The sequence below is a fragment of the Bubalus kerabau genome, chromosome 18, assembly GCF_029407905.1.
Source record: "Bubalus kerabau isolate K-KA32 ecotype Philippines breed swamp buffalo chromosome 18, PCC_UOA_SB_1v2, whole genome shotgun sequence".
Classification (NCBI taxonomy): Eukaryota; Metazoa; Chordata; class Mammalia; order Artiodactyla; family Bovidae; genus Bubalus; species Bubalus kerabau.
In genome coordinates this window covers 54617556-54634456 of record NC_073641.1, presented here as the reverse complement: position 1 = coordinate 54634456, position 16901 = coordinate 54617556, and the positions used below count along the sequence as shown (strand labels likewise).

The 16901-nt window shown below is 36.5% G+C and overlaps 1 protein-coding gene across 1 annotated transcript; it reads left to right on the top strand.

Moving 5' to 3' along the window:
- Positions 1-12097: 12097 nt before the first annotated feature.
- Positions 12098-12900, top strand: LOC129632840 (60S ribosomal protein L22-like 1). The gene is made up of 2 exons (XM_055554553.1): positions 12098-12382; positions 12693-12900. Exons 1-2 carry the CDS (start codon positions 12141-12143, stop codon positions 12817-12819), a joined length of 369 nt encoding a protein of 122 aa, XP_055410528.1. The 5' UTR covers positions 12098-12140; the 3' UTR covers positions 12820-12900.
- Positions 12901-16901: the final 4001 nt, after the last annotated feature.

Genomic DNA, 16901 nt, shown 5'->3' with positions numbered 1-16901 from the left:
TTAAATAGAAAAAAAAGAAGGGATGAAAGAAAGAGATGAATGAGAAAGAAAGAAAGAGAAAGAAATGAGGCCTAATCTTTAAGAGTTTTATTAAAATTAACCATTGCTGTTTCTTTATGAAGCTAAGTAGCCCAGATTTTTTTAATCTTTTTACATATCCTATAGGCTTTTAATTATTGCACATTGTACTGCCTTCTCTTTGACTTCTAAAACTATAATAATAAAATATGATCTGTAGATTATTTAGCATATCATAACCCTTGATGGCTAACTTCTGAGTTCTTTGCATCAGTTTACCATAGATATATACTAATCTTTTGTGTGTGACTTTTAGTTTTAGATTTGTGCTTTGTTCTGATTATGGCTTACCTTGGACACAGAACTTCCTTATAATTACAGCATTTTCTTACTGCATGTTTTTCAGTTGGGGGAAAAATTGCTTAAAATATACTGTCAAAATACATGGATCAATGCAATAATCTTCAAATAACAGCCACTTGGAGATATTATTAAATGCTGACAGAAATATACCAGAGAGAAACTATTTCTTGTTCATTCATCTTATTGGCAGAATTCAGTTCCTTAAGGTTGTAGGACTAAGGTTATGATTTACATGCTTCCTGCCACCTGAGAATAGTATTTAGCTTTTGGAAACCACCTTCATTCCTGGACTCTTGCATGAACCCCTGGCTTCATCTTCAAGGCCAACAAGGACAAGTCAAAGCAAGACATGCTTGCTATCTCTCCTGCTTTTTCCCTCTGCTCCAACATTTCTTTGACTGATTGTTCTGCCCTCCTTTTCCATTTTTAATGAACAAGGGATTACATCTGGTGCAACTAGCTAATCCAGGATAACCTCTCTATTTTAAGGTTAGGTTATTGTCATTTTCTTAATTAGCTAATTGTTTGTATATTTCACTATATAATAATTAAATGTCTGTTAAAAGTCCTCTCAATGAATCTATTATAGTTATCTCTGTCTGTTCAGTGGCTCAGTTGTGTCTGACTATGTGACTCTGTCCGTGAGATTTTTCAGGCAAGAATACTGTAATGTGTTGCCATTTCCTGCTCCAGAGAATCTTCCCAACCCAGAGACTGAACTTGTGTCTCCTGCACTGCAGTCAGATTTTTCACTTGCTGAGTCATAGGGGAAGCTTGCTCTATTCTAAGGTCTATAATCTAGGTTTCACTTGTAATGTCCCTCTGCCATGTAACACAACCAACACAAAGGATTAGAATGTGAAGATCACATTTCTCCAGGAGGGAGAGAGTCTGCCTACCACACAAAGTCCTACTGAGGAGTTTCCCCAATGCCCCATGTAACCGAGGTCTCTCTTCTAAACTCTAGGGATTATAAACTATTGCCAGCTCTGGGGAATATTTTTTCTACTTATTTCTAATGATTATTTCTTTAATCTTCAGTCATTTCCTCTCAGAACAAAGTGTATATTTTTGGAGGTCTCTGTGCAATGTCTAAGTTCAGAAGGCTGCTCCATCATTTTTAGCCATCTTTACTTCTCCAAATTCTAGCCTCTGTCTCCTCAGCTCAGTCAGATGATTGGGGTGTACTTTGCTTTCAACTCCTTATGCTGTGTTCTGGAAAACACCTCATTTCATAATTTCCCTTTTCTCAGGGATCACAGTTCTGTGGTGCTTATTGTGTGATGTGTAAAAGCATTTCATATATTTTGTCTACTCTTCTAGTTTTAATTTTTTACCACATGAGGACAAATTTTTGTAGCAGTTAATATTTATGAGCAAAAAAATATATATTCTTCAAGATATGCTGATTAAAGACTTTCTTTCCCACAGCAATTTTACACTATATTTTTAATAATCTAAAAACCCAGTAGACTAACTGGGGACTGTAATTTCTATTAGTCTGACTTTTTTAATTGATTATAAAATCTAAAGAACTGGGGAGCAGTTTAGGTTTAGAGGGGAAAAAAAGATGCTTAGGCAAAAATAGCTTCCAGTTTGAATGCCATTCTGCTATTTTCATAAAAATAAATGATGATAATGTTAATGCTTAGTATGTTAAAGATCTGCAATATTAGTGAAAAAATAAAAACACCTCACAGTTTTGAATAAAGCAAATATTTGCTCAAAAAATGGATTTGCACATTGATGTTTAGGTTTTAAACCATGTCATTTGGAAAGTCCTTTGTAACTGAAGCACTTTCAAGAAAATATATATATATATATATATATATATATATATATGTAATTTAACTTATAAGTAGGGTACATCATGAGAAATGCTGGGCTGGAAGAAGCACAAACCTGAATCAAGATTGCCAGGAGAAATATCAATAGCCTCAGATATGCAGATGACACCACACTTATAGCAGAAAGTGAAGAGGAACTAAAAACCCTCTTGATGAAAGTGAAAGAGGGGAATGAAAAAGTTGGCTTAAAGCTCAACATTCAGAAAACGAAGATCATGACACCTAGTCCCATCACTTCATGGGAAATAGATGGGGAAACAGTGGAAACACTGGCTGAATTTATTTTTCTGGGCTCCAAAATCACTGCAGATGGTGATTGCAGCAATAAAATTAAAAGACGCTTACTTCTTGGAAGGGAAGTTATGACTAACCTAAATAGCATATTCAAAAGCAGAGACATTATTTTGCCAACAAAGGTTCGTCTAGTCAAGGCTATGGTTTTTCCTGTGGTCATGTATGGATGTGAGAGTTGGACTGTGAAGAAAGCTGAGCACCAAAGAATTGATGCTTTTGAACTGTGGTGTTGGAGAAGACTCTTGAGAGTCCCTTGGACTGCAAGGAGATCCAACCAGTCCATTCTAAAGGAGATCAGTCCTGGGTGTTCACTGGAAGGACTGATGCTAAAGCTGAAACTCCAGTACTTTGGCCACCTCATGTGAAGAGTTGACTCATTGGAAAAGACCCTGATGCTGGGAGGAATTGGGGGCAGGAGGAGAAGGGGACGACAGGGGATGAGATGGCTGGATGGCATCACCGACTCGATGGGACATGAGTCTGAGTGAACTCCGGGAGTTGGTGATGGACAGGGAGACCTGGCATGCTGCGATTCATGGGGTCGCAAAGAGTCGGACACAACTGAGCTACTGAACTGAACTGATATATATGTGTGTGTAGTGAGCTTGAGGTTACCTACTACCTAATTCCTAGCACTCAGGTTTCTCTTATAGTGAAACATTTTCATTAATAAAATGATTTTTGTAATGCATGCTATTTCAGAAGAGCCATTATCCTTTCATAGGTTAAAAGAGTATATTTCAAAGAAAACAAACTTACCCTGTATCAAAATGGGCACAGGTAATTTTGTAGATGGTTTCTAGATTGACAGATATCATAATCTTGAAGAAGGACATAAATCAGCACTAATTTGTCCTTTTCTAAACACTGAACCATGGAGGGATTGTAACAGGTATTATGCATTATAAAATGAATAAATATACTCACTAATTTATTATATAGAAGTGATATTGTCTGTATCTGTACCATTCACAAAGAGAGACTTCCTCACTCCTACCACAGTGTTTTTCAACCCTGCTTGTATCTTGGAACCACCTGCAAAACCTTAAAGAATTACTTATACCTATTCTAATCCAAATAAATAATGTGAATAAACAAATAAGAACTTCCTACACAATACGAATATATACCCAAGGTCATAAACTACTACTTTAGTGGAAAAGAATTAGAGTTAAGCAAATAGGCAAGGAAATTAGCACCTAAAATTTGAAAAATCTCTATAAGTCTGATTTATCTACATACAGCTGCTGCTGCTAAGTCACTTCAGTCGTGTCTGACTCTGTGTGACCCCATAGACGGCAGCCCACCAGGCTCCCCCGTCCCTGGGATTCTCCAGGCAAGAACACTGGAATGGGTTGCCATTTCCTTCTCCAATGCATGAAAGTGAAAAGTTAAAGTGAAGTCACTCAGTCGCATCTGACTCTTAGCGACCCCATGGACTGCAGCCTACCAGGCTTCTCCATCCATGGGATTTTCCAGGCAAGGGTACTGGAGTGGAGTGCCATTGCCTTCTCCAACATATAGCTGAGGCCCCTTCATAAATTCTATTGCTTTGTTTAAGGAAGCAATTGTGTTGTTTATTATTTTTTTTTTGCAAATACCATGAATTCTATCTAAACATATTTTCTCCAATAATTTTTTTTTAATTAAATCTGAATTCCTTTGAATGGCCATCTGTTTCTTATATGTGACTTCCTTTTCATTAAAAGACACAGTAAAGTTTAAACAGCTTTTAGAATCCTTACACTGTTCCTGGATTTCCCATTACCAACTTTTCTTAAATATCCATTTCAATGAGAAAAGAAAGGAAAAATAAATCTAACCACCGGAGGAGGGGGGAGAGGGGGGTGGGAACAGAGGTTAAATTATATTTTTAACTCTAAAATATTTCCAAATTCCTAATTTTCTTTTATATCACTACAAAAATAGCTAAAACTGTTGGCAGTGAAATCATTCTCAGAAAGAACCCCATACTGCCAATTATCTGCTTTCCCTTATATTTCACTGTTGCCAGCAAAATCCTTCTATCCACTTACTCAATAGTTATAAACATATTGCTTATTTCCCCAAAGAGTTCAGAATTCAGCAAATAACAATGAGGTGAGAGCTAAAAGAAAACACCAAGAAAAGTGTTTTGGCAAAAATAAACCTTCCTAATGTTTCTGAGAGCAGAGACATGATTGGAACCTGGGAATTAGTACCAGTGCCGCAAAGGGCTTCTTATCAACGGACAGGAAATAGTCATAAACAGAGTTCCAAGAGGAGCTTGGTAGAACTCAGCTAGCCTAGGACTCGACAAGTTACTCTCGTGTGTATGGTGCTTCAGAGAAGACTTTCTAGTGAGAGGAATTTGACAGGGCAGAACATCCACAGTGGTAAGAAAGACACCAGGGTTGTTAGAATTTAACTGTTCAGGAAACTCTAGTGGCCCCACTTTCATTTGACTTCAAATGAATATGGCATTTTTGACTGTTAGAGCTGGAGAAGGTATTGGTGTGGAGGGGCACAATGATGAAAAGCTTTCTTCTGCATAAAAAAGCCAGTAGGAGCTTTGGGTGTTCTAAATCTTCAAGTAACAGCCTCTGAATTGGTGAAACCTGTTAACCTTTGTTTTCTCAACAGTGCCCCTCCATGTGGGAGGGTGGGCTTGCTAACACCCTCTTGTCCTTTGCCACAGGTCTCTCTCAGAACCTGATGTCCACCAGCATTTAGCCCATCTCATGGATTTCTCTTTCTCATACATAATCTTATAGTAGATATAGTATTAACACTTTTTATGTATAATTTTGCTCAGTTCAGCTGCTCAGTTGTGTCTGACTCTTGGCGACCCCATGGACTGCAGCACACCAGGCCTCCCTGTCCATCACCAACTCCCAGAGTTTACTGAAACTCATGTCCATTGAGTAGGTGAGGTCATCCAACCATCTCATCCGCTGTCATTATGTTCTCCTCCTGCCCTCAATCTTTCCCAGCATCAGGGCCTTATTCTTTCAAATGAGTCAGCTCTTTGCATCAGGTGGCCAAATATTGGAGTTTCAGTTTCAGCATCAGTCCTTCCTATGAATATTCAGGATTGATAACCTTTAGGATGGACTGGCTGGATCTCCTTGCAGTCCAAGGGAATCTCAACAGCCTTCTCCAACACCACAGTTCAAAAGCGTCCATTCTTCAGCACTCAGCTTTCTTTATAGTACAGGACTCACGTTCATACATGATTACTGGAAAAACCATAGTTTTGACTAGACAGATCTTTGTTGGCAAAGTAATGTCTCTGCTGTCTAGCTTGGTCATAACTTTTCTTCAAAGGATCAAGAGTCTTTTAATTTAAAGGCTGCAGTCACCATCTGCAGTGATTTTGGAGCCCAAGAAAATAAACTCAGCCACTCTTTCCATTGTTTCCACATCTATTTGCCATGAAGTCATGGGACAGATGCCATGATCTTAGTTTTCTGAATGTTGAGTTTTAAGCAAACTCTTTCACTCTCCTCTTTCAGTTTTATCAAGAGGCTCTTTAGTCCTCCTTTTTTTCTGCCATAAGGGTGGTGTTATCTGCATATTTGAGGTTACTGATATTTCTCCCAGAAATCTTGATTCCAGATTGTGCTTCATCCAGCCCAGCATTTCTCATGATGTACTCTGCATATAAGTTAATAATCAGGGTCACAATATACAGTCTTGACGTACTCCTTTCCTTATTTGGAACCAGTCTGTTGCTCCATGTCCAGTTCTAATGGTTGCTTCCTGAACTTCATACAGATTTCTCAAGAGGCAGGTCAGATGGTCTGATATTCTCACCCCTTGAAGAATTTTCCAGAGTTTGTTGTGGTTCACACATTCAAAGGATTTGGCATAGTCATTAAAGCGAAGGTAGATATTTTTCTGGAACTCTCTTGCTTTTTTGATGATCCAATGGCTGTTGGTGATTTGATTTGTGGCTCCTCTGCCTTTTAGAAATATAGCTTGAACACCTGGAAGTTCATGGTTCACGTACTGTTGAAGTCTACCTAGGAGAAATTTGAGCATTACTTTGCTAGCATGTGAGATGAGTGCAATTGTGTGGTAGTTTGAGCATTCTTTGGCATTTCCTTTCTTAGGTATTGGAATGAAAACTGACCTTTTCCAGTCCTGTGGCCACTGCTGAGTTTTCCAAATTTGCTGGCATATTGAGTGTAGCACCTTCGCAGCATCATCTTTTAGGATTTGAAATAGCTCAACTGGAATTCCATCACCTCCACTAACTTTGTTCATAGTGATGCTTCCTAAGGCCCACTTAACTTTGCATTCCAGGATGTCTGGCTCTAGGTGAATGATTACACACCATCGTGGTTATCTGGGTCATGAAGATCTTTTTTGTATCGTTCTTCTGTGTATTCTTGCCACCTCTTCTTAATATCTTCTGCTTCTGTTAGGTCCATAGCATTTCTGTCATTTATTGAGCCCATCTTTGCATGAAATGTCCCCTTGGCATCTCTAATTTTCTTGAAGAGATCTCTAGTCTTTCCCATTCTATTGTTTTCCTCTATTTCTTTGCAGTGATGACTGAGGAAGGCTTTCTTCTCTCTCTCTTTGCTACTGTTGGGAATTCAGCATTCAAATGGATGTATCTTTCCTTTTCTTGTTTGCTTTTTGCTTCTCTTCTTTTCAAAGCTATTTGTAAGGCCGCCTCAGACAGCCATTTTGCCTTTTTGCATTTGTTTTTCTTGGGGATGGTCTTCATCCCTGCCTCCTGTACAATGTTACAAACCTCCCTCCATAGTTCCTCAGGCACTCTGTCTATCAGATCGAACACCTTGAGTCACTTCCACTGTATGATCTTAAGGGATGTGATTTAGGTCATACCTGAATGGTCTAGAGTTTTTCTCTACTTTCTTCAATTTAAGTCTGAATTTGGCAATAAGGAGTTCAATGATCTGAGCCACAGTAAGTTCCTGATCTTGTTTTTGCTTACTGTATAGAGCTTCTCCATCTTTGGCTGCAAAGATAATCAACCTGATTTTGGTATTGACTCTCTGGTGATGTCCATGTGTAGAATCATCTCTTATGTTGTTGGAAGAGTGTGTTTGCTGACCAGTGTGTTCTCCTGGCAAAACTCTATTAGCCTTTGTCCTGCTTTATTGTGTATTCCAAGGCCAAATCTACCTGTTACTCCAGGTGTTTCTTGACTCCTTACTTTTGCATTCCAGTCACTTATAATGAAAAGGACTTTTTTGGGTGTTAGTTTTAGAATGTCTGGTAGGTCTTCATAGAACTGTTCAACCCTAGCTTCTTCAGTATTACTGGTCGGGGCATAATTTTGCTCAAAAGTGCCTAATTTTTTCACACATGTAGTTTACGTTATAGCTGCAAATTTTTAAAAGAGAACACGATGATGTGATGTTTCATTTTCCATCTCACCACCTAACACACTGCATTAGAACATTTAGTTTCTTGCAGATCATTTAGCTCATGACTCACCCACTAGCCTACAGATATTGTACCATTGACCTGTGCACACTACCACCCCTATGGCTTCAACACTCCATTTTCCCCCACAGATCCAGCCACGCACTGTCTCACTCATGGATATGAATGCTACAGGTATAACCAACTACTGAATCTCTAATGAATGTCTAATGAATTAAAACTTATTTGGGGCATAAATGAATGGTGGAGAAAAAGGAAAAAGTTGCATGAAATTTACCATACTTGAAATTTGGTCAATTTACCCATACCCTGAAATTTACTCTTCTTCTTGGTCAGAAAAGAGTGGGTAATTAAACATGGAATAAAATTCAACAGTCTGCCCATTCTAATAACAATTATATTTCTCTCCAACAGAAGTTTAAAATAGAACTGAAAGAAATACTCATTACCTCACTTAATCACTAAAGAATTTCACAAGAGTCTAGTAATTATCTGGTACCCAATTCATTATCATATGTTAAAGTTTTCTTTAACATACCTAACATTTTGAATGCCTTTTTTAAGCTGTATTTTTATGATTTGTTTTGGAGTGTTTCTAAAGGCATGTGTGTGTAGGTATTTATGCATACACACATATTCTCCTGGAAAGCTTATAGTAAATATTTAACTAAAATTGTAATAATATCCATAAATAAATATGTAATCAAGCCCTTAAAGCAAATATGAACACTGAAAAATGTTCCATTATACAGTCAATGTTTGCTTTCTATCTTTTTAATCAGCACATAGTAGCTCCATTTCTGAGGTCAGGTAGTAGTATGAAATATTTTTCCCATGATTTACCCTATTCTAGGTTGAACTGCAAACTCTATGGAATGATCCTTTGGACTATATTTATAAAAGATCATAATATTTAGAAATAATTTGAATAGCTTAGAAATTATACAGGAAGTCAACTCCAAGTATTCCGATTCTGAAACATCTCGGTGTGACTTTTCACTTAAGCTATGAGCATTACTTCCCCTTTAGGATAAGAAGTAATGATTCCCATGCATCATTCAATCATCCTAAATCTTAGTTTCCATTTCTCTTTATTAATAGGCAATTGGGAATAAACTAATAGAGAGTTAAATAATATTTATATTATTTACTTCCAAAAATGTTTGATTTATATTCAGTTTAACAGGCATGTATATAATAATGGAACAGAGATATTATTTTCATAAATATGTTATTCATTCTCATAATAATGTTAGCACCCCTTTAAAAACTGATTCTTTTAATTTTGGAAAGGACTGAAATCTATTAGTTACTTAATTTTGAAATTATTAAATGCTACATATAGTGAAACTAATATTATTCTATATGGATTAGCAGTACTTTGACATTTTAAGGTACTTGACATATGTGTTCCTATAAATTATTATTTTATAAAACACACTATAAAGGGGAACTGAAAGAAACAGAAAACTCACTGATGCAACAAGGATGGTTAAGCTCTTTGGGGGTAAAGGATACTAGAGCTGTAAATCATGAAGAATCAAATGCCTTATAATTTGAGTACTAAACATCTAGAATTAAACTAGCACCAGAGCCTACAGGTAAAATAAAACCAGTGCCATATACTCTTTTCAATGTATGGGAAAACTTCTGAGGAAAAAACAATTTTTTTGAGGAATAAAAGCATATGAGAAAATTTGCTTAAAGTTCCTAGTTTTGTGAAATACTATTTACTCTTCTTGTTATCAAAATCTGGCAGCATTTGACTATAGCAACTTAAAGTTGTGCCACCCTAATCCCCATATTCCATACCTGTGAGAAATATGAAGTATTTAGTGAAAATCCATTTGGGGAATTTGAAAAAGTTTAGGAGCAGGCTTATTTTAAATTTTTATGTCCCAATGGAGCTTAGAGGATTTAATTTGAGGGCTATTCTATTTTGTAATAGGAAAAGCACCTACTCTTTTGAATGATAAACTCAAAGTTATGGTTTGACTTGCAACAGAGAGAAGTGCAGAGACACTGACAGACTTAGTACCATTTTCCTAAAATATAGAGTAAGTGGGAATGTAAGAAATAGGGAGAAATTCAAAATCTGCAATTCACAAAATAGAATGATTAAGAATGAGATGACGTGTGGGGGTGAGAGCTTGTTTCAAAACTACTCCTGATTAAATTAGATAGCCGATGGGAATTTGCTGTATGGCTCAGAAAACTCAAACAGGGACTCTGTATCAACCTAGAGGGGTGGGGTGGGGAGGGAGATGGGAGGGAGTTTCAAAAGGGAGGGGATATATGCATACCTATGGCTGATTCATATTGAGGTTTGACCGAAAACAGCAAAATTCTGTAAAGCAATTATTTTTCAATAAAAAATAAATAAATTAGAAAAAAACCAAACTACTCCTGATTGATCAAAGCCACTTGTCTAGTATATTCTTCCTGTTGAATACACTAGACAACTGGATGCCGTAAAGGAAATGGTTCTTTCCTTAATTTTAATCTATTATACTTCACAATAGACCCTACCACATAACCTAATATATCCATGTTAATACGGTAATTATATAATCCCAATGGTTTTTTGCTGGGAGTATACGTGCCAGAATGAGGGAATATCAAGCTACTAAGTGGCCTGACCTTTTGGTCTTGTCTGGCTTTGTGGCTGAAAGCATATGTGGCTCTAGCTGCATCTCATGCAGAATAATGACAGAACGATCACTGGGGCATGAAACCACAACCTGTTGGGAGCTAATCATGACCATTAATCTCTGCCGCACTCCTCTAGGCTTTGAGGCTAGGAGCAGTGACAGAAAGAGATTTCATTTTGTTTACTGAATATAAATGAATCCCAAATCAGCTTCTTAGTAGAAATGGAGAAGAAAACAATATTACAGGTAACTAATTTGAAATTACATATTGTGTGAAATTTCATATTGAGACTCACTTCTATTGGGCTATATTTGATCTTTTTACTGCAGTCGTCCCATCTGAGGACTCAGAGGATATGTATCTACATTGCTAAGTTCTTATCATCAAAGTCCTCAGGCACAGACATCTGAGAGTAGTTTATGGAAAGTAAACTTTCCTGATATCCTCACTTGAAATAAATTATGTCATGAAACTAAAAAAAAAAAAAAAAAAGATTTAGTTTTTTTGTTTGTTTGTTTTTTTACTTTTTACATTGCCTTTCTAGTAAAATCTTAACCATGAGATTACTGCATATATCTATACAGAATTAATGTTAGCTTGCTGCTTCTAAATTCCATTGATAATATCTCTTGCCAACAATCCAGAAGAGCTGTGCAGACTAAAACAGGAATCATAAGACCTTATAACAAAGTGTTTTTTAATAATAAAACAATGGGAGAATTTTTCTGATATTTGAAATCAATGTGAAGTTGGTGGATAGGGCTGTTCAGTATTTGGGAAAGAGCTAGAAGTACATTAAAAAGAAAAATTTAGCAAACATTTTGACTATGTTGGTGTCTAAATTAAAGTTTTGTGTTAGGTACAATAACTTTATAAAAACTATGTAATATTTGTTACTCACTGCCACCATCATCATTCACACATACACACATACACAAACACACACACACCCTCAGAGGAAAATAATAAACACAATGAAGAAGAAGCTTGTTGTAGAAAAAAGAACTGGATTTTGCTTAAAAATTTCCTGATTGGAGACCTGACTGTCCCTCATAACTCACGTAAACTCAGACAAGTAACTTAACCCACTGAAGCCTCAGTTTCCTCACCTCAAATGTGAAAGAACTGAACAAGGTATTTTAGTGGATAAGCTGTCAAAATGTTTATTCATTCAATAAAACTAATTGCCTAAATATTTAATTCCTGAATTTTAATTTCTGAATTAGCTATATTAATGATTATTCACATCTGCACATAATGTGAGCAAATCCATCTTATTTCACTAAAGCTTTAGTATTGTCCCACGTTGTTTTAAATATATCAGGTGATAGAAATGTCACAGATGCTATCAATACTTCAATCACAACCTGAGAAAGTATATAGACACGTGTCTTCTCAAAGTACTCACATTTAATTTTCATTGTACCTATTGTTTTTCCTAACTTGCAATTAAGTCTATGAAACATACTCATCAAATTCCAGGTAACGCCAAATTACAAGAAAAAGTCAACTTTAAAAAAAAAAAAAAAAAAAAAGGCTCCAATTGGGCAGCAAGCCTTCAAGATGGAGCAGAAGAAAGACAAGAAGCCTAAAAAATCAACCTGGAAGTTTAATTTGGAGTTTACTCATCCAGTAGAAGATGGAATTTTTGATTCTGGAAATGTTGAACAGTTTCTGTGGGAGAAGGTTAAAGTGAATGGAAAGACTGGAAATCTTGGGAATGTCATTCACATTGAACACTTCAAGAATAAAATCATAGTCGTTTCTGAGAAACAGTTCTCTAAAAGGTATTTGAAGTACTTTACCACGATACTGGATGCTTGGGGCTGGTGCACTGGGACGACCCAGAGGGATGGAATGGGGAGGGAGGAGGGAGGAGGGTTCAGGATGGGGAACACATGTATACCTGTGGCGGATTCATTTTGATATTTGGCAAAACTAATACAGTTATGTAAAGTTTAAAATAAAATTAAATTAAAAAAAAAAAAGAAAAGGAATTAGAATTTACAAAGGTGAATATATATATAACCTGAAGCTCTTGCTTTAAGAAAAATGTTGATTAAATTTCCATCTGCTAAATCAATAAAATTTGATGTCACAAGCAAAAAAAATAAAAAAGAAATGCCTTAAAAAGAACAATCTTCATGATTGGCTTTCTGTGTTTACATCTGACAAGGAGACTTATAAGCTTCGTTACTTCCAGATTAGTCAAGATGAAGATGAATCTGAGTCTAAGGACTAGATGATGCCATCTTTTATAGGGCTTTGCTTGCTAATAAAACAAATTAACCATACTAAAGAAAGAAACATCTTGAAATGGACCTTTAGCTTATCAGTAGAAAAAAAAAAAAAAAGACATTACTCTGTATGTTAAACATTCATCTTTTTATTTAAGTGTATGCTTGTTTATATGGTACTGGCCTTCCTTTAATACTTTCTTATATTTTTATTGCAGTATAGTTGATTTACAGTGTTGAATTAGTTTCAGGTGTATAGCAGAGTGAATGAGTTATACATATATCCACTTGTCCTCTTGTCATATAGACCATTACACAGTATTGAGTCCAGTTCCCTGTGATATACAGCAGTTTTTTAGTTACATGTTTTATGTATGCTAAGTTGTTTCAGTCATGTCCAACTCTTTGGAAACCCATGGACTGTAGCCTGCCAGGCTCCTCTGTCCATGGGATTCTCCAGGCAAGAACACTGGAGTGGGTTGCCACTTCCCACTCCATCTGTTTTATGTATAGTAGTGTGTATATGCCAGTGTCAATCTTCCAATGTACCCTACTCCCCTGTATCCCCTAGTAATCATTAAGTCTACATCAGACTTCTCTTTTATAAATAAGTTTTTCCCCTTCCCCCCTTTAAATACTTTGTATAAGCAATATTTAAATAGCTTATAGTTAGTGGAATTTCTTTCAGGATGTATGTAATATACTAATTTTACAGATGTCCTCAGGTTAAAAGTATACAGTGAAAAAAGCACAATTTGGGGTGTAACTATACAATAAAATATTTAGATTTGAAAAAAAAGAAAAACATGCAGAATAACCTTGAAAATATCGGAATCATAATTACATGTCAATATAAATTAAGGGTAAATGTAATAAACATAATAAGCCCCCTCCTTCTCATCATAGCTAGTTATTACTGAATCCTTTGTACCCGGCATGGATTTAAGAGGTATGTGCATGCTGCACTAAGCTGCTTCAGTTATGTCCAACTCTTTGTGACCCCATGGACTGTAGCCCGCCATATTTCTCTGTCCATGGGATTCTTCAGGCAAGAATACTGGAGTGGGTTGCCATGCTTTCCCCCAGGGGATCTTCCCAACCCAGGGATCAAACCCAAGGCTTTTATGTGTCTCCAACATTAGCAGGTGGGTTCTTTCCCACTAGTGTCATCTGGGAAGCCCTTTTAAGAGATATAAATCATACATGATAGCATGAAATTCTACATTAGTCCAACAACTTTTAATATGTTTATATCAATAAAATAACTACATTTTGAAACAATAATCTATCTTCATAACTTAAATGTTTGGGATTGGGTAAACATTGATTATTACGTACATTTTACAAAAATTTAAGACAGGCTCATATGAGAGAAAATCAGATAAAACTACTAAGTAAAAAGTCTTAAGCCATGTATAAAAATTTTAAACAACTGCAAAAAAGAAGAAAAAATATCTGTCAGGGTGTTATGGTTATGTGCAACCTGAGATCTGGGAGAACTGAAAAAGTGTTAGCCTCTCAATCATATCCAACTCTTTGCGACCCCATGGACTCTAGTCTGCCAGGTTCCTCTGTCCATGGACTTCTCTAGGCAAGAATACTGGAGTAGGTTGCCATTCCCTTCTCCAGGGGGTCTTCCCCTCCTAGGGGTAAACCCGAGTTCTCTTGCATTGCAGGCAGACATATCTGGGAGAACACTTAAATGCAGCACAGCCTCAGTTGTCAATGATAAACATTTAAAATCACCGGTAAGAATCAACTCCAGAGGTGCTTCTACTAGAAACCAAACCATCAAATCATTCAGGAAAACTTCAGAGGCATATTCAGTCTGAGGGATAAGCTCAATATGAGAGCTGATTGATGACCTTGATCAAATACATACCAATAAAAGTGAATGATGGTGGAAAATATGGCCCTTGCCTGTCTGAGTATATAGCTCATTGGAGGCTCATTATACAAGCTTCTAGTCATGAGTGGTGATAGGGTGAGTTCTCTTCTCACATTCTTGATTCCAGCTTCCAATTCAGCTCTTGAGAGGCCTGAATCTGCTCCCTCTCACACCATGAACCTGTTACTCACTACATCCTCACTATGGCCTGGCTCTGTCCCTCAATACAGCCCGACTCTATTCCTCTCTGTGGCTTGACAATGTTCCTCACTACAGCCTGACACAATTCTAACTACAGCTTGAGCCCGTTCCTCATTCAGCGTGATTCTGTTCCTCACCATGACCTGACACTGCTCCTTTGTGTTATCCGGCATATGATCATCTCTACTGGATTAGTGCTATCCTCTTGAAAGATGTTCAGAACCAGAGTGAAAGTCTATCTGAGATCAGAATAGGTAAGAAATTTATGAATAAGATGGTAAAGATTTCAACAGTACTATATCAGAGAACCTAATTAAATTTTTGGAGGATTTACTTTCATTTGGGACTGAAAGAACACTTCCCCTTAACATGTACACACCAACCTAGAAACACTTTTTCTGTGTGTTTCAAGCACTGGTACATTGGTTTCATGCTAAATGCTTGAGATATTAAAATATATCATTAAAATTATTAAAGATCTGCTGGTAAAACAGGTTAACAAGTGAAATGGAATGACAGACAATGACAAGATAAATGCCAGTCTTTGAATGAAATCTATTTACAGCTTTGCCCTTTACACAATGAATTTGAAGTAACTTACAAAAAATACAAAAAATGTTTTAATAATTAAACATCTATATAAAATGATAATTAAAATATAATTAGGATCAAGCAAATATGATGCATCTATACCAATGCAGACGACTGATAGGTCTTGCTCTTTGTATCTCATGGTCAAGCAAATGAAACAAAATAAACAAAACAAAAAATAATATGGTTGTAATTGGGCATAAGTTATAGAGTGAATCAAGACATAAAATTTAAATTTTACACATTGCTTCAACATTCCAATCCTTTGATAAATATGATTTCTTCCTCTACGCTTTGAGAAAGAATGAGTGGTACCCAGTTACACGTCTCTTGAGTCAAGATCTCAGAACACAAGGATGGTATGTAGAACATTAAATACAGATTTACACTCTTTGTGTAAATCTTTGTGTAAAACCACAGAAAAGATTGTTGTTCAGTTGCTAAGTCATGTCTGACTCTTTGGGATCCCATGGACTGCAGCATGACAGGCTCCCTTATCCTTCACTATCTCCTGAAATTTGCTCAAATTCATGCTCATTGAGTTGGTAAGGCTATCTAACCACCTCAACCTCTGCCATCCCCTTCTCCCTTTGCCTTCAGTGCTTCCCAGAATCAGGGTCTTTTCCAATGAGTTGGCTCTTTACATCAGGTTGTCAGAGTACTGGAGCTTCAGCTTCAGCATTAGTCCTTGCAATGAATATCCAGGGTTGATTTCCTTTAGGATTGACTGGTTTTTAAAGTATAAATAGTGATTTGCTTGTATGGATTGCCATTTTCTATTATTTTTAAATTTGGGAGCACCATATACTTGTTTGCACCTCCACTGAAAACAAATAATCCTATCTTCTACAGACTACAATATTCTGGATTATATTTGTATAATACACATGCCTTGGAGTGAAAGATAAAATACATTTTGAATATATTTGACTTTGAATATTTAATGTACATTTTGAGTAAATTAAAAATTTGACTAGCCAGTAACTTTGATGTTAAGAATAATTGTTCTAGAGTGTTTGTTAAATAAGAAACATGTGTTTCTTGAAATGAGACAAGATATCTTAATTGAACCAATACATTCAATTCAATTAAGCACCTCCTCTTTGGTGCTTAAGTTTTAAGAGTTTTAAGAGAAAATAAGTCAGGAGGAATACATATTTCATCTCATGGTGACATCCTCCAAAAATAAATAATCAGGGAATTGTTATATCTTCAAGGAGAATCATGTGAGAGCTAACTGTGGAATGATTGCTGCTGCTGCTGCTGCTAAGTCGCCTCAGTTGTGTCCGACTCTGTGCTGCCCTGTAAAGGGCAGCCCACTAGAATCCTCTGTCCCTGGGATTCTCCAGGCAGGAATACTGGAGTGGGTTGCCATTTCCTTCTCCAATGCATGAAAGTGAAGTTGCT

Bases quoted from the DNA above. Each gene is read 5' to 3' on its own strand.
- LOC129632840 (XM_055554553.1), top strand. From the start codon at position 12,141: ATGGAGCAGAAGAAAGACAAGAAGCCTAAAAAATCAACCTGGAAGTTT. The intron at 12,383-12,692 runs CACGATACTGGA...AAAAAAAATAAA, and splicing joins AGGTATTTGAAGTACTTTAC to AAAGAAATGCCTTAAAAAGA.